General features: G+C 47.2%; 1 protein-coding gene across 5 annotated transcripts in view; it reads left to right on the top strand.

Annotated features, from left to right (window-relative positions):
• ACSL1 (acyl-CoA synthetase long chain family member 1) overlaps positions 1-23,102 on the top strand; it is a 64,361-nt gene that overhangs the window by 5,802 nt on the left and 35,457 nt on the right. For 3 of the 5 annotated variants that reach the window (XM_029934545.1, XM_029934515.1, XM_029934528.1), the window contains exon 2: positions 15,537-15,763. In XM_029934545.1, coding sequence (XP_029790405.1) covers positions 15,569-15,763 — 195 coding nt within the window. In that variant the 5' untranslated portion in view covers positions 15,537-15,568. Of the gene's footprint in view, positions 1-10,713; positions 10,896-13,547; positions 13,644-15,536; positions 15,764-23,102 lie in introns of those variants that run through there. The other 2 variants (XM_029934524.1, XM_029934538.1) reach the window with 2 other exon arrangements.

The raw sequence follows: 23,102 nt of genomic DNA, 5'->3' as shown, positions 1-23,102 counted from the left end.
GGTGCCTGGTCCATCCAAGGAGCTCTTGAACCCATCCTGGGGCAGTGGCCTTCATCTTTCTGGATGGGTTGCTGCCTGGCTGTACCAGTTATTCAGTGTAATGAATAGCATCCCTCCCTCTCTTCTTCATTTGCCTCTTCATATGAGCGTATCTTGATTCCTCACATAGGCTCCCCGGCCACACTCTAAGCTCTGGGCATGTAGGAGACCTAGTCATTGTCATTTGCATGGTTTCAGCAGCATTTACCGTGGGACCTTACTGCTAGTAAGCACTTCATATTGTCTGATGTCCAGTTGAGACCAGGAGACGTTCAGACGGTCAGGTTTCCTCTGGAAGGCGGTTGCTGACAAGAATATACATTTTAGTGATCCACATTTGTAAATTATGATGCTGCGCAAAGCTGAGATCTTGCAGGTAAGATCAAGGTATTGCAAATCACTAGACGGAGCCCGCGCTTTCATTGGGTTGAATTGGCGTTTAGGAGTGCATCCGTGGGATCTCTTTCCGGGTACTTTCAGAGATGTTTCAACAGCAGGTGGTTGTGCGCTTTGCGGGATGTTGGAGGGAAGCAGATCAGTGTTGAGTTCTAGATAATCTTACATAACTGTACTGTCGTCTTCATTTACCTGGTATTCCTACTCAGAACCGTACCTTGTTTCTGTGCTCCTAGTGAAATGGTCAAACAGCTGTTTGTTCCTTCTGTAGGACAATTACCTGCATTGTGCCTCCAGCAAGCTTCCAAGGGGCCCTAGGATGTGGGACTGGCAGGGAACTTGCCTATGAGGCAGTCCAACCAACCACCTCCCCGAGGACAGACCCGAGATTCAGAGAGGTGTGGCCGAGAGCCCAGAGACAGGCTAGACCCTGAAGACAGAGCCAGCCTGTGTTGTCACCTCCAGACAGGAATCAGAGACAAGTGCCACCAAGGCCAGCACCTCTCTCAGGTGTAGGCAGCTGGACAGCCTTGGCCCTTGTGGCAGGGCCTGAAACTTTGGGCTCCCCAGGAGAAACCTCCCTCCCCCTCTCAGATGAGGTCAGCCTCTTAGTCTGCTGTAGCCCTGTGACCTTGATTCTCCTTCCTCCAGACTAGCAGGCCCCGCCCCCTTGGGCTCTCAGGCTTGGCCGGGTGGCATCGCTGGCAGTGACCTGCCCTCTGTAGCTGCTTTCCCTCACGGGCATGGTTGAGTACCTTGGTCTCTCTCTTGATGGAAGGGCTGTGGGCAGGCTTCTGCAGGCACTATTACACTGCCCCCCAGCTGTGGCAAGCTTTTTGGGGTGCTCCAATTAGCACTTTTTAAAATAATGTGTATTTCTTTCTTTTGAGAGAGACAGAGAGAACATGTGGGAGAGGGTCAGAGAGAGAGAAGGAGAGAGAGAATCCCAAGCAAACTCCATGCTCAGCGTGGACTCAGGGCTGGTCTGACTCAGGGCTCAGGTCTGACTCAGGGCTCAGCCCTGACACAGGGCTCCATCTCACCAACTGTGAGATCATAACCTGAGCCAATATCAAGACTTCGACACTTAACTGACTAAGCCACCCGGCTGCCCTTGCAATGAGCACTTTTATTTATTGCCTCCCAGAGTCAGGAACTGACAGAGACCCTAGCTAGGCAGGTGCCCAGAGAAGCTGCAAGTACTGCTCAGTCGTCCCCAAATGGGGCACATGTGCCCCACAGTAGGTGGGGGGGTTAGCCATCCAGGGTAGATCTATTAGGACTTCTACAGATATTCCTTTTTTAGCTTAAATTCATAGATGTATATTTTATCATGTTCAGAAACTATTTGCAAATGTCTAGTTTATAAATAAATGTAGTTACATATTAGAGATGAATTTATTAGTTTGGATACATTATAAAAAGCTCAGAATTGAAAAATTAATTCCTTCTCTACCAACAGCATGGCAAGATACCTCTGAATGCCATTTGAAAAAAAAAAAGAGGGAACTCAGTTTTTCAGTTAAAGAGGAATCCAAACTCCTTTGTGAAACTAGGTTGTGATTTATGTCAAATTGGTCCTGAAGTGAGCTGGTATCTTCTTGTGGTTTTGATTTCTATTTCCCTGATAATGTAGAACATCCTTTTGTGCGTCTTTCAGCCATCTTGGTGTCTTTGAAAAAGTGTCTATTCATGTCTTCTGCCCATTTCTTCACTGGGTTATTTGTTTTTTGGGTGTTGAGTTTGCTAAGTTCTTTATAGACTTCGGATACTAACACTTTATCCAGCATGTCATTTGAAGAGCCCAAGTGTCCATCGATAGGCTAATGGGTAAAGGAGATGTGGTGTATATACACAATGGAATACAACTCGGTGATCAAAAAGAATGAAATCTTGCCATTTGCAACAATGTGGATGGAACTAGAGTGTACTAGGCTAAGTGAAATAAGTCAGTCAGAGAAAGACAGATATCATATGATTTCACTCATATGTGGAACTTAAGAAACACAACAGATGAACATAGGGGGAGGGAAGAAAAAATAAGATAAAAATAGAGAGGGAGGCAAACTGTAAGAGACTCTTAAATACAGAGAACAGGGACGCCTGGGTGGCTCAGTCGGTTAAGCGGCTGGCTTCGGCTCAGGTCATGATCTCACAGTTCGTGGGTTCGAGCCCCGTGTTGGACTCTGTGCTGACAGCTAGCTCAGAGCCTGGAGCCTGCTTCAGATTCTGTGTCTCCCTCTCTCTCTGACCCTCCCCTGCTCGCGCTGTCTCTCTCTGTCTCTCAAAAATAAATAAAAAGACATAAAAAAAATACAGAGAACAAACTGGAGGTGAGGTGGGTAGGGGGATGGGCTAAATGGGTGATGGGCATTAAGGAGGGCTCTTGTTGGGATGAGCACTGGGTGTCATATGTAAGTGATGAATCCCTGGGTTCTACTGAAACCAGTGTGGCACTGTATGTTAACTAACTTGAATTTAGATAAATAGATTAAAAAAATTTTTTTAATTGGTCTTGGACTTCAGGAGAGTCATGTTAAATTTAGAGTATATTTTGACTTTGGACCTGAAGCTTGATAATGTAGAAGCCTTATCAGGACGAAGATTTTATTTTATTTTCTGATTTATTCACACTGTGTGTCCCGAGGTAGGAGCAATGTTTGATGTGGAGTACCTAGTAAATCTCAGATTGAACATATGGACCTTTCTTGGTGTGACAATTAAATATCGTGCTGGCTGTAGCACCTCAAGTCAATATTTAGGTTGGCTTGTTGAAAGCTTAGTCACTTGGCAGGATGCGGCGTGTGGATATGCTCGTCAGTTTTAGTCCCCGCAAATCATTCCCCAGACTGCAAGATCATAGCGCCGAATGGGTCTCAGAAGTGTCACCTGAATAATAAGATATTTGGAATTTGCTTTAAAAAATTTTTTTTAAACAGATGTAAAATGAGACAATATTAGCGACGTGTTGATCTGGTGAAAGCCAAAGCTCGGGTCATGGGCATGTGGGGGGTTTGCGTTCCTGTTCAATGTACTTTTAAACCCACATGGACATTTTTGTAATGCAACATAAACAAAACATAAGGGGCAAAGGGACCCCACGTGAGTGTCATGTGTTCCAAGTAGGTCACAGCCAGATGAGACGATCTCTTTCTTCCTCTCCTTCTTTTAAACCCCAAGTCATCATTCTCCAGTCCTGTTGAACTTGTTGGATTTTCTAGGTTTTCAGCCTCACACAGCGGATCAGTATTCTGGACTCAAGGCGGTGTTCCAGCACCGCCCTCTGCCCCGCTCTGGCCGTGGCCTTAATCCTGCAACTCTTTTCTCTATTTCTCAGAATGGGGTCCCAGGCTCTTTCCAAGGCTCTGTTCAGTCTTGAGGAAGCCCATAGCATCAGCGTATTTGGTATCTTCCCTTTGCGTCTGCTTTTTTAGGGACACAGCAGTTCCACGCTGAAATCTGTAAACCCTCAAAAGTGTCCCCGTGTGTGAGTGGCTGGCTGTCCTCTCTGGGTAGAGGTCTGTCTGTGTTCTTTCTCCCACTTAACCCTGCACTGCTAAGCTGGCCCACTAGTTGGGCAGGCCCTCTGAAATGGCGGTCTATTTTAAGAGGTGTAAGTAACTCTACCCAATCTTGTGGCCCTTCAGCCTTCTTATCCAGGTCACTGCTATCTGATCGTTCCGACCTCTGTGAGCAGCAAGGACTGGGCCTTGTTCTTCTCTATCCCCAGTACCAGGTCTCGCCCTGGCGGGGACATGGAACACTGGGCAGCCGACACCCTGCCGCATGGGGACAGCTCCTGCAGCCAGCTGCCGCTCAGCCTGCGCAGAGGCAGGGCATCGGCCGCCCAGTCTCCTGACTGCCAGGCGCCCCCGCCCCAGCCCTGCCCTCAGGGGCAGGCTCCAGAGCGCTCCCCCCCCCACCTGCCTCTGCTTCCTCCCGGTCTCTCACCGCCCCCCCATCACACTTTGGCTTGTCCGGAGTGCTTTCTCCTTCCCAAAGCCCTCCGCTGCTGGCTTCTTCCCTTGCTGTCCTGAGAGTTGGGTCACTCTTTCTCGCAGGCGCATTTGTTCGCCGACACCCTAAACTTGGGAAGCAGAGGGAACACTGCGTATACTCCTGGACTTACATTTGCGAGGATTAGGGAGAGTGGGTTTTGAGTCTTGTGCTTTTGTTTATTCGCAGGGGGGCCTTTGTCAAAGGTGCCCTTATGTGCCCACATAGCTGGTCTGGGCCCGTGCAAGGGCCCAGCACAGGGCAGACGGTTAAAGCCTAGGTGTGGACTTTCTGGGAGGGGCTTCTGGCCCATCTGTCAGTCTCCTAGAAGGACAGGTTGCCACCCGAGGCCGTTTTTGCAGCAGGTGGGAAATCCATAGATACAAGAGGAAATGAACTGACTTGACCTAGTTATATCATCTTTATCTTGAGAAATAAAAATAATAATAAAAAAGTAATAACACAACAAAGTATATAGAATAATAAAACCATAAAACAAATATCCATATGCCACAGCATAGAATTGATAGGGGTTTTTTTCCTTAAGTTTATTTATTTATTTTGAGGGGAGGAGGGAGGGACAGAGAGAGAGGGAAAGAGACAGAGAAGCCCAAGCAGGCTCCACACTGTCAGCACAGAGTCCAACATGGGGCTCAAACTCATGAGCTGTGGGATCATGACCTGAGCCAAAATCAAGAGTTGGACGTTTAACTGACTGAGCCAGCCAGATGCCCCTAGAATTGACAGTTTTTAACGGTTATTTTCTTGCTGTGTCGTGCTGTCATCTGGAGTTTCTGGGTGTCGGTGGAATCCTGTTATTTAGTCCTGAACATCAGGGTTGTGTCACTATCTTTTGCCTTCTGTAGCCTCATCTTGGAGATGCTCTATGGTGTCAGTGACAGAAGGGGACCCACGTTTCCTCTCTCCCCATTATTCTTTATCCCCACAGAGGCCTGTGCAGGCAGTGACAGAGCTGGCTCAGGATTTCTGCAGCTCATGGGGGGGCGCCACCAGTACCTGGAACGGCCAGATTGTTACAGCTGAGCCTACCTACTCCTCTTTGTTTCACTCCTGAAAGTGACTAGTTTTGGACAAAACGTCTGGAGGGACCCTGGGACTTAGGTACCCTCTCTGTGTGCGGTTTCTCAAACAAAAGGATCTTACTCCCCGTTTCAAGGGCCCTGAGTGGACAGGAGTTCCTGCCTCACAGGGTCTCACTCTGGCTGTTGTAAAAGGACATTCGTCCTTGTATCTATTAAGTTCTCCTTCACTTCCCAAGAGACGGAGCCTCCTGCTTCAGGCTTTGCATTGCGGCTCCCCAGAGGCCAGGAAGGTAGGGAGTCTTGTGGATTATTTTGGGCTCCTTCTCTAGCTGTGGGTCACAGTTGGCTGTACTTCTGTTGCTCCGCCCCACAGACCATGGTGTCACGTTCTCTAACATGCAGCCCTACACACATAATTAGGGCCCTTCCTGCGCCAGATGTCAACTGAGATAACATGCCTTGTTGGATTCACTTGACGAGGTGACGAGTTGGGGGCTGAGCCTCAGAGAAGCCTCTTCAGAACTGGTGGGACAACCTGGCCAACCGGGCTTGTCTCCATGACATTAGCTGAAGCGAGGCTGGCTGGCTGTGGTCACCTCTTGTGCCCAAGCGTGCCCTTCTCTGACCCTTACCAAGAAACGTCCCTGCCTCATCTAAGTGACTTCTGAGAATTCACTTACCAGTATTAAATCATTGTTTGAAGGCCAATGGAAACATCTTGCTTCTCAGGAGTTTTTTTTTTTTTTTCCAATAGAAACTTTTCCTCTTGAATCCATGCCACTCACATAACCTGGGTATCTTTGCTGGGCACGTCCAGACTGGAATTGCCACTTTCCCAAGTGGCTGGACATGGCAGGTCTTTGGATCTGTGCTGAGGAGAGAAGGGAGGAGAACCGAATGGCTTGTGTCCCCGCCCTCCAGGGAATGCTGGCCGGGCTCTGCTTGCAGTGTCCCTTCCAGCTCAGATGGCCACCCACCCGGAGCTCGGGCGCGTCTCGTAGGGCTCTCCTCACCGCAGGCTCTCTGGCTCCTGGGATCTTTCTCTGGGGCGAATCTCTTTCAGAGGATTCTCTTTCCTGTCATAGAAAACTCACTTCTAGACGTTGGTGGCCAGCCTGGTGTCAGGCTCCGGACTCAAGCCCTTCTTCTGGCATTTGCTCTTCTACTCAAGAAAGGTGTTTGTTTACCCTCTTCCCTTTCTTGTGGGCAGCCTTGATCTTTCAAAAAATAATCCACAATCTCCTATTTGTCTAAACGTCTACTAAGGAGAAAGAGGATCCTTGCCCTTAGATGACCTTGAGGTGACATATATAAATGAAACAGTTTGAGAAGTGAAAGACATCATGCGGAGATGGGCAAGAGAGGTGTTTTTTTTTTTTAAGTTATTATTATTATCATTGGTTTCGGGAGTAGAATTTAGTGATTGATCACTTAGGTATGACACCCAGTGCTCATCACAACAAGGGGCAAGAGAGTGTTTTTATGTAGCCTTTAAATCAGTGGCTCGAAAGCTTTTCCTCTTCCCCTCCACTCACCTGGGAGGTGCTCCTTGCTCCTTTCTAGCACACTGGCTCACAGCAGCGGCAGCAACGTGGGGTGTACAGGGAGAGTGCTAAAGTTTAAAAATGCTTTGAATACCTCCTTTCTCATTGGAGAATCACTGTTCTATAAATACACCCTCCTGGGTCCTGTACCAGAGAATTGGGCAGAATCACAGAGGCTCATTCCTAACTCAGTAGCTGTTCAGGAAGCCCCTGTTCTGGGCAAGGCGGTATGTCCAGCATCAGGGGCCTATGAAGATGGAAGGGCAGGGGTCCTGGTCCCAGGGCACAGAAGCATCTGTAAGAGAAGCACACACCCACTGTAAGTATACAGTAGGAGGTGCTAAGGGTCACACAACGGCTACAAATAAACATATTCCTGGAGTTCAGGACTGCTTCTGACTGAGGAGGTCATGTAAGGATTTTTAGAGAAAGTGACCTATGTGGGTGGGTTTGGACATCTTAAGACAGGGCCAGGGACGAGGCCGAAGGTGAAGGAGGCCACAAGGTTGGTGAACACAGGGCCGGCAGGCAGCTCCACAGGGGGGAGGGCCGGGGGGGGGGGGGGGGGGGGGGGGGGGGGGGGGGGGGGGGGGGGGGGCTTACAAATCACCCCCCAGCCTCCCCAGCCCCATTTATCTTCAGTGTTCCACCATTCAGTCTCCCCGGCTCAAAAACCCAGCCCTCTGACTCCTACTTTTTTTTTTTCCATTTATATCCACTGAGTTACTAAATCCTGTTTTTTTTTAAGTGATTAAAAATGTCTTATTGTAAAATAGGCATAACATAAAATTTACCATTTTAACCAGTTTTAAGCATATGGTTCATTGGCATTGATTACATTCTCAGTATTGTGTAACTGTCACCATTATCAAGTTCCAGAAGTTTTCATCATCCGGAGCATAAACTCTGTACCTATGAAGCAGTAACTCACCATTCCTCTTCCGTCCTCCACCCCTGTCGCCTCCATTTCTGTCTCAATGAATTTGCCTCATCGAAGTCCCTAGAACATGTATAGCATTTTGTAGGTTCACCCTGCTTTATAGCACGCATCAGAATTCCTTTGTTGTTTTTAAAGGCGGAGGGATATTCTGTTGTCTGCACATAACACATTTCGTGTATCCCTCCATCGCTCGTCAAATACACAACACAAATATATCGTGTCTCAGCTTCTGGTCATCCTCTGTATCTCCTTGCACCTTTGTCTGCATCTGAACCTTACAGTCCGTAGGCTTTGCCTTCAGTCCTGGCCTCTCCTCCTGTTCTCGTGTGGGGCTGGGGCAGGACACTGAACTTTTCCTAGGCACAGTCTCCTGTCTTTGAGTTGAAGCTAATGAGGACTCCGTACGGTAAGGACCATTAGGAGGATGACATTTCGTCATGTTTCTAAGTACTCAGCACAGTGCCTGATACACAGCAAGCACTTAGCACGGTGGCTCGTAAAGAAATCGCAATTTCAAGCTGATTTCTCCGAATGCTTTCCTTGCCTTCTCCTACCCAGTGGATTCCTGTCACTTGTTCCAGATTAAGCAGCTCAAAATCCTGGAGCTGAGGTGGGGGGTTGCTTCTGGCCATCCTGCCCGGTCCCCAGCCTGAAGTGGAGCTCACGTTCTTGGACCTCACTCATCCTTTGAGGACCAGCTCACTTTGGCTGTCTGCATGCAGCAACCCTTGAGAGCGTGTGACCTCTCTTAGAATTTCTTTTACGCCACCTTGTTTTTCACTATTTTGTGTATATATTTGTGTTATGTATTTGACTTCCAAGTCTCACAAATGGGGTCTGTGAGTTTTTCATGGTTTGTATTCACATTTGACTGTTAAATAATATCCATCCCCCAAGAGAGGGTGAGCGGTTTTCAACAACCTTCTTTCAGTCGTCAGGTGTCACCGAGGCTTTCGTTTTGTGGGTGTGTCCTTTTGGTCACTTCCATTTGAACACCATCAGGTAGAGAAGGCACCTTTCCTGAAACCGCCTCGTCCTCAGAAAGGCCAGCTATCTGAATTCAACTTTTCCTGAGCAAAGGGATTTAACACCACCTGGGTTGCTATTTCTGGAGGCTTGACCTTGCAAAGGCAGATGTTGGATAGTATTGTAAAAAAAAGCTTTTAAAAGTTTAAAAAGTAGTAAAGTGTGATGCTTAGTTGTATGACTGTGGACCCATCAGACAGATTTTTGAAACGGCCCTAACATCATGCAAACGCACTCCTGTGACCTGGGGGAGGTTGTTCAGTAGGAGCCATGTATGTGGCCTCAAAAAATGCTCCTAGTGGAACAACTTGAATGGACGAGGAAAATGGGGATTTATGCCACAGAAGTGCTTATCCTCCACAAGTGGCTCTAGGGACCTGTTTGAAGAAGTGTGTTCAAGGAATTTTAGTAAAATACCAGGGAAATGTAAGCAGGGAAAAAGCACACACTTCTAAAGTAATGTATTTTGTCACGTGACTTCGGTAGCTCTATGCCTTAGTAAATACAGAAACTGTGATAAGCAGACCTTTGACCATTGCATCTAATCCTTGCAAGTTTATCCATTCAAGTTGGGCACATTGTATTTGGAATGTCATTACTTGGGGGCATATATGGTCGTCATGGCTTGGTGGCCAATATGAACAGGTGAGGTATGGCCCTAATCTTATTGGTTGGAAAAATTAGTCTAGCTTTATGTTTACCTTACCTTTTTTTTTTTTAATTAAGTTTATTTATTTATTTTGAGAGAAAGAGAGAGAGAGAGCAAGCGAGCTAGCATGCATCAGTAGGGGAGGGGCAAAGAGAGAGAGAGAGAGAAAATCCCAAGCAGGCCCCGTGCTGTCAGCAGAGAGCCCAATGCAGGGCTTAAACCCACAAACCACGAGATCATGACCTGAGCCGAAATCAAGAGTCAGATGCTTAACCGACTGAGCCACCCAAGCATCCCCCTGCTTACCTTTAAAAGCTTCGTGTCCTGCCCTTTCTAACTTTGGTGGGATGAAGAGAGAGATATAGTAAAGAATTTTCAAGTTGACTTGAATATTCAGTAAATCGGGTTTCTAAAAGCAGAGCACCTCTCCTTCATTTCTCCATTTAAAATCGTCTTGACAATTAAATTAGTGATCCCAGAGAGTCACTTAAATGAAAATCATGTGGGTTTAAGGTTTACTATACTCAGTGGGGAAGAAACACCCCAAGGCAGTGGACGGGAGTAATTAATTCCCTGGGGAACTACTTGCCCACCTTGCGTGGAATCCGGAAGCTACCCAGGTGGCCCTTCTCCTCATGCTCAGGATGCGAAGATGACCCAAGGGTAGTGACCGTGCTCAGGAATTCCTGTACAGAATGGGCTTTGGACAGAGACCTCTGCTTTCCTCTTTAACTGGTGGACTCTGGCATCCCTGTTCTGGGAGAGCCCGACTGCTCTTTTGGTTCCAGAGGGGACGGCTTAAGCAAATCTAGCTTTAGGTGCGTTGCCAGCCAGGGTTAAGGAGCACGAATCCAAGGGGTTTGGAGTGGCACATTGAAAGAACAGCACACGGTCTGGCTGCTGCTCTCTTGTTGCTCCCCAAGGCTGAGCTCTGCCCAGCCAGCCGAGGACAAAGGGGGTGTTTCAGCCTTCTGTAAATAGCCTATTGTGCAGAGGGGAGGAGGTGGAGCAAGGAATGGCAGCGCCTTGCCAGCTTGGCTTGCTGCTTTTAAGGAAAGATGTCAGGATTTCTGCACTTGCTGCTGCCTGGGCACGGGTGCTATTTACGTGGGTTTGCTTCAAGGCTGCATTCCTAGCGAAGTATTCTGTCAAACCGCTATTTTTCAACCGAATGAAAGCTTGAGGAATTTTAGAAGGGGAGAAACATCCCGATCACCCATCTTTTTGGTCGGTAAATGACATGAAGAAAATAAAATGCTGATGTAAGTATAAATCTGCAGAATTACAGGAGCTGTGTGTGTGTGTGTGTGTGTGTGTGTGTGTGTCCCTGTGTCCTTAGAGAATGATGCCCTTGTGAGTCACCTCTGGCCCCAAACCACTGTTTTGTGGTATAAACAAAATGGTAGGAGGTGAACCTTGGTGTTCCGGTGGCCTTAGACCTGTATGTTCAGAGTCTAGGATGATCGGGCAAACGCTAGTGGTTATGTAAGACATGGAGTTTGGATGTCCGCCTCTCATCGTGCCATGCGATGTTGGTGCCCGACGACCTTTAGATACCACCTGCTGTCACGGTTTCTAAGCCAGAGTGGGCTGCAGGGGACGTGTGAGCCCCACGTGCAGAGAAGTACATGCATGTTCCCAGGGGAGACGATCTGCGGCCCAGTGGAGCTTAGGGATTGTTTATGGAGAGGAAAAAGCATGACTTCAGAGTCAAATTGGTGTCCCCGTCTTGGGATACACCTTGGGGAAGCCTCTGGTCTCCAGCCTCAGTTTTCCTCGTGATCATTTTGTATTGCGACGTTCCAGTGAGAGAATGCCTTTCCGAAACACTGAATCAGGGCTAACTGGGTTGCTAGCTATTCTTCCTAAAGTCCAGGTGGATAAGCACCAGGACTTCTGTGTCCTGACAGTCATGCAGTCCAGTCTCCATCACTCTGTCCTGTGCATCTGTTTCCACGCAGGTCTATTTAAAGGCATCCTTCACTCCGGTTCTTTGAACTGGATGTGAGCCAATTCCCCGACCATTGCTGTGTTCTCTGTCATTCTGTGGTTTCAGACTCCAGATTTATAGGAAATCCAAAAGACCCACCTGAGCAAACCCACTTTTTGTAAGTGCTGGAAGGGTATGCAGGCGTAGCCGTTGGGGAAGGGAGAAGCTAGCTGCCAATAGTCTTGTGTGTTCTCAACCGAGAAATAATGGCTAGTTAAGCCTTTAAGCCAATTGAATCATATTCTTGGCAAATAGCATTATTATTTGCCTGGGGTGTAAACTTTCTTGAGAAGATGACGTGGAAATTTGCTTTTGAAAGAATTTAGTAAAAAATACTCCAACTAGAATACCACTGGAATAAGAAATAAAATCGGTCTGGGTTTTAATTGCCTGTTGGCAAGTGCGGGTCTCGATTCTTCTTAGAGCCCTGTTGGGGGCTGTCTTAAAACATGATGTTAACGTTCACCTGCAACATCGAAAGGCTGTTTTTTGTGGCTAATTTTCTTGGTAGGTCAGCCTCCATTTCTAAATACGCCAAGTGCCTTTTACTTCATAGCAGTTGCATAGAGGGAGAAGATTCAGAATGCTTCTGTTCATGTTTAAGAGTCATTCTTAAGAATGAATGGAAGAAGGATTGTCTTAGTTCTGCATTGGATGGCCTATAGTTTTCCCAAGGACAGCATTAACCAGTTGATGAAGCGAAGCTGGTTTTCAGCTGGTGTCGTGGCTGCGAGCTGAGAGGCATGGATTAAACTGCCATCCCTTGTCATTATCACCCACGAAAGATAAGACTTTAGCTGGGTCTCAACCCTCAGCGTTACAGATTACTATCTAGTAAAGTGTTCTTGCAACAGTGCTACCAAAACAATAATTTTCTGAAGAGGTTTTTTTTTCCCCAAGTTTTTTTTTCCTAGACTTCTCTCTAGAAATAGACATTTTTCATTCTTCCTCTAGTGCTGTCCACAGCTTGGCTACTGCTGATGCTTAAAATAGAAAAAAAATCACCAGCTTATGACTGGATTTGTTTATGGAGGAATTATTGAACGTGCTCCTCCGGGGCCGGGATCCTGTTGAACAGCGCCTGCAGAGCCCTGCACGATCTGGGTCCTATGGAAATTACTTCAGGGACCCTGGGGCGAGTGGAGCCCCGGGCAGGGGTGTGTCTGCGAGGTGGGGGGGGGGGCGACTCCTTTCCGGACGCAGGGGCGCAGTGCGCGCGCAGAGGGCTGGAAGGGGGAGTGGCGTGAGGGGAAGGCGGGCGCCCACGATGCAGTCAGGGCGCCGAGGTCGGCCGGCTGTGCTGTGTACGAAATCCGGGCCGACATCTGGCTGCTTCTCCGCAGCGTCTCGGCGAGTACAGGCCGTCCCCGGAGAGCCCTCGCGTCGCGCCGCCCTCGCCCCTGCAGACGCCGGCTCAGTGCCCTGCGTCCCCGCTAGCGGGTTGGGCCGCCCGAGCCTGGCCCGGTCGTCGGCGCGCCTCCCCGCCGGCGGCTTCGTCTGCTCCCTGCGCCCCGGACCTTCCTCTAGAATCTGTGTGCTGCGGCCGTACCAAGGACAATCTGTTTCTTTCGCGGCCGGTCGCATGTTGGTTCGACATGCCACCCAACATCTGATCATTTATTACGCTGGTTTTCAAAAATATGCCCATTGTCTCTTTTCTTTGGGAAGCCAGGCAGAAAGAAAACAGTGTCTGTTTTCAGATCTGGCACTGGCAGTGACGCTGGCTGATGCCCGTCCCTGCCCATGGGTGGAGCGGTGGGGTGACTGTGCTCCCAGCTGCTCATTGGCCCATCCACCACCCTCTTCTCCTGGGAAGTCAAGTATGAATTTTGTCTGGTAGTTACCTTTAGCCCACTGGGCGGCCGGAGGGGAGTCGGCATGTGACGAATGTCCTGAGAGACCTTGGCAGGTCAGGTCGGGTAAAGCCAGCTGAGCCCCTCCCCGCACCCCCCTCCTGCCACCACCTCTTCTGCTCCTCAGTGGTGTGTCACCTAGCAGTCAGCCGTTGGTAGCCCCGATGGTAAGTGGTTTTGTAAGTAGTGGAGCTCCTTTCTTCTGAATAAGGACCTGAAGAAATTTTGCTTATTGGTTCCTTTTCGGTTGTCACCTCGAACTTGGAAATTTCCTCTGTGTGTGTGTGTGTGTGTGTGTGTGTGTGTGTACACACCTACACAGAATTGTTGTGGCACAAGACTGCATGAGCTGAGCAAATACATTAAAATAGTGATGGCTGGTGAAAACAATCAATACTCTGCTCCTCTCTAAACAAAATTTACATAGAGTGAGATTTAAAGATAATTTCTGTATCTGAAAAAAGAAAATTATGTTCAGTTTTGTGACCTAGGTATTTAAAAGAACATAGAATAGAGAACTCACAAACACCATCTGAAGCACAGCTAAAACGTTAACACCTGGCAGGCAGTTTTTGAGAAAAGCCTTTCAGAGCATTCACTATGATTTCCTTTACTGCCAAACAGACTTTAGAGTAGTTATTCATCAAGTGTCTTCTAATTAGAATTCTTCTTCTTATCTGTTCTGCACACTTTTTATACGGACGTATGTATAGGTTGTCTATACTGTCCAACTTGAGGCTTTATCCACATTGAGTTGTTCATCCAATTTTCTTCTGTGTGTTTTGGCTTTTTATTTTTTTTAAGTTTACATATTTATTTTAAGAGAGAGAGTGTGTGTGAGGGAGGAGCACAGAGAGAGAGAGAGAAGCTCAGGGAGGCTCCACAGTGAGCATGGGACTCAATCCCATGGTCATGAGATCACAGTCTGAGTCGAAATCAAGAGTCGGTCACTTAAACGACTGAACCACCTGGGCGCCTTAATTTTGTTTTGGCTACTTAATTTTGTTTTAAACTCCTTGTAGTCAGGCACTGGTTTTTGGGTTTTTTTTTTTTAATTAACTCTGTACCTTATGGTTCTGCATAAAGGACTAATCAGAGAATCTTGGTAGATGAAGTAATAATAGTACTTAGCATTTATTGAGTAGCTTCTGGGGCCCCATGCCATGCTGAGCTCTCTGTAAATCATTTAACCATTATAAAATCCCCATGAGATAGGTCTATTTTCAATCTCCAGTTTTGGTCAGGGAAACCGAGGCACAGAGAAGTGAAGTAATTCCAAATCATACAACTTATAAGCTGGGAACACAGAATTTGGCTCTAGGATCTGGAATCTTAAATATTATTCTCTACTTCTTCTCAATTACTATGCTGTAGTCTCTCTCTAGATATGTGGTGGATGGTTTAAAATTTATGTACACCCATTTATTGTTATTATTATTATTATTATTATATTTTGGTTATAATATTTTGAAGAATATAAAAGAAATTATTTTATCAGAATAGAGAACGATAGTTACCTCTGCATTTGTATTGCTGCCTTTACGGTACAGAGAGCGTGGGGAAGGTGAGAGACACATGGACATGTAGGTTGGTCCGTTTTACGAATCCAGAACTATTCTGAGATCTTTTGGAAGAAGTGGGAGCAGATGGCTGCTAGGTGATTTAGGCTTATTTGTACCTCTTCCCCTTTTTTCCTCATTAACCCTGATAATGAGACTGGAGCGTATTTGATTAGGTGGAAGAGAACAGAGACGCAGCATCAGGGAAGAACTACTAACTTATGCCACTTGAGCATGTTACGGCAAGAAATCTTTATGAGTAAAATCTTTTAAATGTGGGGAATGGACACTTTGCCCAAAATGATAGAAGTCAAATGAATTTCTAAAGTGTTTTTAGAAACGTGAACTTTGACAGCTAGGAAGAGAACTGGACCGTTAGGCCTGTGGGTTTCATGCCTTGATTGGTCAGCCACGCATCAGGTTGGACGGTTGGCCTTTGGGAATTCTGGAGACAAGTCCTGCCTTCCTGGAGTGAACACGACCCCTTTTCTCTCCTGACAGAATTCAGCTGAGGGAGCCAGTGACACAGGACCATGCAAGCCCACGAGTTGTTCCGGTACTTTCGAATGCCAGAGCTGGTTGACTTACGACAGTACGTTCGCACCCTTCCGACCAACACACTCATGGGCTTTGGAGCGTTTGCAGCCCTCACCACCTTCTGGTACGCCACGAGGCCCAAAGCCCTGAAGCCACCATGCGACCTGTCCATGCAGTCTGTGGAGGTGGCGGTAAGTGGGGGGCCCGCCGGCCTGCCGTGTGGGTTTTCTCTGCATGTCCCAGGCTCCCCGTGGAATGTAATATTGACCAAGATCAGTCACCATCGGATATTTGCAAGGCCACTTTGTAAGCAAAACTATGCTCAACAGACCGAAGTTTGTCGGTGGTAATAAGTAGAGGATGGGAGCCCAGAGGATTCCGTGACAGGGAAAGGACAGGCACAGGGTCCCTGCTCTCTCAGGGCTGATGGTCCAGCAGAGAAGAGAGATGTCAAACAAATGTTCCAGACAGAAGGATTTCATCCGCGGTATACCTGATACTTAGCACACAGCTGTTGAAAAGGGACTCTGAGGTTTTACCTAGGATGAGGCGAGGCTAGGAACTTGCCAGAATACCGTGGCCACAGAATCTCAGTCAGACCTGAAGAAGCAAGGGCATTCAGGAAGGATGCAAGTTTGAGTTGTTGAGGACTATGGTTGTATGTAACTTGGCCAAACTACAGGCCATGCTCTCGTTTTCACGAGAATGAAACCAGAGTGTGTGTTCCCTGATTAGGGCGTAATGGGTAGGATGGCACAGAGAAAGCTAAGGACCCTTCCAGAAAAAGTTTTTTCTTTTTAAAAATTTTTTTAAAATGTGTATTTATTTATTTTGAGAGAGAGAGAGAGAGTGTGTACAAGCCGAGGAGGGGCGGGGTTGGGGTTGGGGGGGAGAAAGAATCCTAAGCAGGCTCCACACTGTCAGCACAGAGCCCGGTGCAGGGCTTGAACCCGCAAACCGTGAGACCACGACCTGAGTCAAAACCAAGAGCTGGACGCTTAACTGACTGAGCCACCTAGGCGCCCCAGAAAGATTCTTTCTGGATGCTTCTGCTCTGCTTTCCTTCCTTTTGAATCTCTTTCATGTAAAATGTGAGAGGTTGAAAAGAAGCAGCCACGCTCTCGCTGGTGTCCTGACTCTTTATCTCCTCTCTGCGTTGTGCTTTCTTGGCTTCCCCTGCCTAAGTCAGAATCAGCTTTCAGTATTCGTAACTTTAAACATATATAAAAAACATCTCTTCTTCCCCTTCCTGCCCTGGTCCCAGGCTCATGGCCATGAGGAGGAGCGTGTGCCCTCCCACACGAGACCTTGGGTTTCAGTTATTTTAGACAATTTCTTAGATTCGTTAATTTGAAACTTTTATATTCTATAGAATGTACATCAGTCTAATTCATACCAAAATGTAAAGATGAAATTACCGAATTATTGCCAAAAAAAGATGGTTTTATACCTTATTTAGGTATATGTGACAGCAAATGTGACTTAATATTTCATTTCAGCTAATAACAAGCCAAGAAGAAGTAGAATGTAATTTTTCTAATACATGTGTTTGGGGTTTTTGACATTCCTTCTCTTCTGGCGGAGGACCTGGTGCCTCACGGGAGCATCAGCATTGCTATGAAGAGAGTGCTTGGCAAGTGCAGATTTAAGATATTTATAGTTTAGCAGTAACTGTTAATGCCGAACTCTTATTGCATGAGAAATTGTGGAGGCGCTGTGCTTTTTAAGTTCCAACATAGCCTAAAGTCATTCTGAGTCTTATTAAAATAAGCATCCATGTCCTCTGTATAACCGTTGAAAACGCCTGCTAAGTGGAGAGATAATTAAAATCGGTAATTCCACTGCCAGGTAGAGAGGCTGCCTGATTTTCCTCTTCGCGAGCAGAAATGGATTCAGCTCTGGTTTTTCAGAGTTTGCTGGTCTTGGGAATAGATACAAAATTTGCTTTGCGTTTCTAAAAAAGAAAACTTAAAATATGGAAATAAAGACAAGCTGTGAGTTCCGATGCTTGATACGACAGGTGCTTTTCTGTAGTGAGCGTGGTCACAGGGACTTCTGTGGCAGAAAGAAGCACTTCATTCATTTCGTCAAGTTTTCATCAGAAGCCTCTGCATCTGGTACCTGTGCAGGAACTGATCATCAGAATAAAATATCGTTGTTTTGTTCCTTTGAAAACAAGTGCCATTTGCCGGTCCCCACCCTGATCTCCCACCCCTATCCCCATTTTGCCTCCAAATTTCAACCCCCCTCTTCCCAGCAGCCTCCCGTGGGTGTTGAAATGAGAGGAGTTTGCTACATCTCTTCACTGCCCACACGGGCTGGTTCCCAGCCACGCCTCCTTACAGCTGCGGCCGAGAGGTTCTTGGGAAGTCACAGCTTCTAACATTCCCTTTTAGAAGTCAGGGTGATCCTGGAGAAACAGGTTCGGATTTTGTGGACACACAGAGGGTTTTCTCTGTGAAGGAAAATAGTCAGTGTCTTGGGAAAACTGCATAAAAGTGGGAATAGTTAAATTGTCAGCCATTGGACAAGAAAAATAAATAAATAAAATCAAAGTAACATCCCATTTATAGTTCTCTAAGCTATTTTGTGAAGAAAAAAATATGTTGCTGTGGTAGTATTTATCTTTCTGTTAATAAACTTGGATGAACTAAAATAAAGAAGTAAGCAAGTAAATAAATAAATTATTTATTTATAAAAAAAAGTGGTCTGTGCCCCATGTAGGAAAGGTAGTGACATAGGCTGCAGAACGGGACAGAGAAGCTGGAGTTCGGAACTAAATCCAGCAAGTCTGTCTTAGATTTCAAGCGTGGTGTGACCAGGACCCTGTGTGGAGAGCCGAGCCCTTGTGTCTGTGGTGGCAGCTGACACCTGAGTGGCAGCAGTGTGACCCGAAGTGCTGCCTCTCCCTGCGTGTCAGGGAGGAGTTCCATCTTCCATGGAATTCTTTTGCTTCTGCTCCATAGCTCCAAGCTGTGGATGGAAGCGAGTTTCTCTGTGTCCGTGTAATCTCTACTCACTTTCACAAGCGATGCACATGTTTCCATGTTTCAGCTTGTCTCTGTGTGTTGGCTGAGATTCAGATCCCCATGTCCCCCTGTTGAAGACGCCCTCCGCCGCAGTGATTGGAAACCCTTCAGGGCTGGTCAGGGGCCCAGACTGTGGTGGTTGCAGCTTAGGGACATAGGAGAGCATGATGCAGCTCAAAGGGACCAAAGATGCAGAGGATTTGGCAGAGGCTGGACCCAGTCCCCCTGCTTAGACCAGGAAGCCAGCTTTGGACGACTTCCCCTGACTTTCCTGACTTCCACATTCCCTGTCTGGAGAACGGAAGTGATAGATCCTTCCCTCCCTCAGGGTTGTTCAGAGGACCGCATTGATATTTTCAGAGTGTCCACTTGGTCCATACCAAGTGATCAGTAAATGTTAGTTTTCTTCTGTGAAGATCTCCTCTTTTAACCCTCAAATTTTATACACAAGAGAACAGCTGAGTCCCAAGAGGTGAAATTATATTGCATAGTTAGTAGACTATGTAGAGGTTTGTTACGCTGCCTTCATTACAGTGGTTGAAAGTCATGTATTATAATAGGGCTGTACAGTGGGCGGGGGAGGATAATAAGGAACGTTTGGGTCTGTCTAGATAAGTTTGAAGAGTCGGTGGTTAGACCTTTGAACCGAGGAGCAGGCTCTTCTGAAAATGGGTATTTAGAGGAGAAAGTTTCTGAAGGTAGTGCAGAATGGAAGGAAAAAAAGGGGCTGGTGATGTAAGAATGGAGTCCAAGTTTCCACACACAAGATGGGTGTGGGATCAGAAAGTGGGGTGGTGTGGGAATGAAGCCCAGGGCCGGGAGCATAGTGCTGTCACAGCCTGGGCGGCGGCGGCAAAACCAGTAAGCTTCTGCCTCCCCTCGTCCTCTGCCCCTGCGCCAGGTCAGACGTAGATGGGGTCAGAGCAAATCTTGGTGCCAGTCGGTCATAGACCCACCTACTGGAATTTAAGGGATTGAGGCAAGAAACCATTCCAAAGCGTAAATGAGAATCAGTGTAATTGCTGAAGGAGGAAGTAGACAGAATATGGGAATTCCTTTATTTATAAGAGATGTCATAGAGGCATTGAAATGGCTCACTTGCCGAATTAAGATGGAAGGATTTTGGACAACGGCTGGATTATAATGCACTCAAATGAAAACCCAAGCTCTTTGCCTTGTTTTTGAATAGTAGAGGAGTAGAGACTGTAGAATGTGAAAAAACCTTTCTACACCTCTAAATCCACAGCTTTCTGTGGAATGAAGACTTCATTTTCAGAATATCAGAACTTAGTTTCAGACTTACCTCGGGTAACTAAACAAGTTAGTCCACAACAGATTCGCTGTTAAAACTTGTTGGTTACTGGACCTTGTTTCTAGTGTGGGTTCATATCTTTCAGTACGCAGAATCGGCTCTTGTCTCCTAAGTTGGATGACTTCCACACCAAATGATCTCATGACATTCAGGCACATGCTGGCTGGCCGGCTTTTTGGCGTAAAAGCTTGAGACTGATATATCCACTTGTTGGGATATTTATGGTTAGCAACTTGCCTTAGGATTTTATTCTTTTTTTTTTAAGTTTATTTATTTTGAGGAAGAGCATGCACATGTGTGTGCATGAACGGGGGAGGGGCAGAGAAAGAGGGAGAGAAAGAATTCCAAGCAGGCTCCATACTGAGCATGGAGCCCAATACGGGGCTTGATCCGACAACCGTGAGATCTTGACCTGAGCCGAAATCAAGAGTTGGACACTTCATTGACTGAACCACTCAGGCGCCCCTTGCCTTAGCATTTTAATCCTGCTGGATTGAATCCTCCATGCGTCAGAGAGTCATCATCTGATGGGGACCCCTTCAGCAAGTACTTGATTGTCTGCCATGGGTGTGTGCACAATACCTGGGAAAAAGAGGCTGCTCTCCTCGTGCGGCCTGTAGGCTGGTGGGCTGTCCTGTCAAGGACTCCTGTCAGGGTCATCCTTAAACTAACAGGACACCTTGTTCTCATGCCACAAAGCCAAAACTCTGGTTCATTCTCTGATTAGAACCCAGGAAAAAGCAGACTAAATGGAACATATCTGGCCTGTGGAAGCATTGCTCAATAAATGTCATGGTTTCGTGTTTTTAATTATACTCACAGTGGATTTGCAGAGACAAAGTGCCTACCCCTGGGCTAATAACATTGGCAAAGCAAAGGGTGGCAATGCCAAAAAGTGACTCAGAGAAGCAGTGAGTAGAGTTGCGGTTGCTTGGGACTAGAGGTCGGAAAAGAGAGACACAAGGGCGCAAACCTTCAGCTCTCCGATCGGAGGCTCCCATGTATGACATGGGGACGGTGGCTGAGAACACTGCATTGTACAATTGGAATTTACCGGGAGAGTAGGACGGAGTGTGTGAGGTGATCACGTGTTAATTATTCAGCGGTGAGAATCTAACAATGCATATGTGCATCACATCACGTTGTACACTTCAGGTACCTCACACTTCTGTCAGTTACACCTCAGTAAAGCTGGGGGAAAAACAGGGCAAAGCATGGTGATACCCTGGAGTTGAATGGCTGGGGCCGGTTCCGAGTGGGGGTGCTGTTGTCCAGTGGGGCAGGATCAAACTCCACAGTGAGGCAGCCATGTAGGGAGAGTCTGAGCGGGAGCCGCTAGGGCACGGCAGGAGGGGGAGTTGTCTGGGAAGGGCAGGCACAGTCAGACGGCAGGACTGCTAACAACAGCCCCGCAGTCCGTGGACGGAGTGGCAAAGCATCTGGAAGAGGGGCCGTTAGACTCCCGAATTTGAACCCAGTGCAAGATATCAGGTGAGCATGAAGAGGAAGGGAGACCTATTAGGAGCAGTCCAGTTGTTTCTGCAGTCACTTGTAAATATAAACATCACTAAAAACAGAATTCTCCTCTCTGGGAAGATCGGAGCGGTCAACCGGAAGTATGTGCGGGACTTTGGAAGAATCAACCTGTTTGATGCTCTGGCTTCATGTCTGTCAGTAATACTTGTGCAAAAACTGCATTTAGGCCTGAGCTTTATTTACTTGCCAGTTGTCACTGCAGGTTCCCAGTCATTATTCCCCACTGCCTGTTCTTCCCTGGTCTGACTGGAAAATAATTGTGCATGTGGTCAAAGATGTCCGCAAAGATTTGCCTTTCTAATCTTTTTAAAATTTTTAAATTTTTAAAAGTTTGCTTTTGAGAGAGAGAGAGCGCACAAGCATGTGCAGGGGAGGGGCAGAGAGAGAGGAGACACAGAATCTGAACCAGGCTCCAGGCTCCGAGCGATCAGCACAGAGCCCCACTCGGGTTGAACTCACGAACTGCAAGATCATGACCTGAGCCGAAGTTGGTTGCCCAACTGACTGAGCCCTAGTCAGTCGCCCAGGCGCCCCGCCTTTCTAATCTTACCCCTCCAGCTTGGCTGTCATGGTGCTCAGAGTTCCCAAACACATTTTTCTGAAGTGCTGTGGCATCCAAGGGCATTTTCAGCCACCGGCCCTAGTGGTTGGGGCAGTGGGGGTGGATACAGAGAATGTATTTGGAGGAGCATTTTTGTTTAGAAATATTCCGGGAGAGCGCGAACATCAGCATTTTCATACCTTTGGGTAACTTTAACACCTTTTCCAAAATGAAACAGGCTTCTTAATAACGAAGTATAAACAGCCCTGTTGATTACTTTTTCTTAGCTCACATTGTAGAAAACTTAACTGAGTTTCTATGTGCTTTGAGGCTTGTCTGCTCATTGGAAGTGAGCAGTGATTTGAATGAGGCGGTAGAAGTGTCCCTGCGGGTCACGGTCACGGGGCAGCAGTGGGTGGGTGAGTGGGCTGCAGAGTGAAAGGCAGGCCTTACAGAGAACTGAAGGCAAGTTTCTGATCTTTGTGCCAAGACCAGGCCACAGAAGTATTAAGTAGCTGCCTTTAGGAATTCAAAGAAAGGTGATTGTATTAGGGGGAAATTTTTATTTCTGGATTCCGTGTAAACCTGGCAGTAAAGGCTTAAGTTCGCTGAGCAGGAGCACGGGAAAGCAGGTCTGAGAGCACAGTTGATTTTGTACAAATGGTGCTGCCCCACACAGGCTTTGTGAAGCAGGGAACGTGGGTATTCAGAAATGATGGAAGCGTGTGCCAGAAGATTTATTCGTGTAAAAATAGCCTCCCCCAAGCAGGGTCAACGGGTGCCAGATGAAAAATGACAGATGTGACCCTTCTGAGCCTCTCGACAAAAATCCCTGCTCCGCCTTCGTGTCTTACCAGGCCAACCGTGGATGCGAAATTTGACTTCCCTTTAGAAGAAGTCAAACAAAAGTGGGGCAGAACGTTTCGCATCTTCCAAATGCCAGGCCTGTCGAGATGCTATGGGCAGTTTTGTTTGGCTGGAACAATGTGCGTTTGTGGGGATTCGGGTTTTGTGACTCCAGCCTGTCTTCCCTCACGGAGGTGGGAGGGTGCTTGCAATGTGCTTGGCGGCACAGAACCGAAGCTCCAAAGTACTGTGCCAGCCTCCACCCT

The sequence above is a fragment of the Suricata suricatta genome, chromosome 1 (genome assembly GCF_006229205.1).
Source record: "Suricata suricatta isolate VVHF042 chromosome 1, meerkat_22Aug2017_6uvM2_HiC, whole genome shotgun sequence".
In the NCBI taxonomy this organism is placed as follows: Eukaryota; Metazoa; Chordata; class Mammalia; order Carnivora; family Herpestidae; genus Suricata; species Suricata suricatta.
The sequence above is the reverse complement of the archived record's forward strand: the minus strand, read 5'-3'. Positions and strand labels throughout refer to the sequence as shown.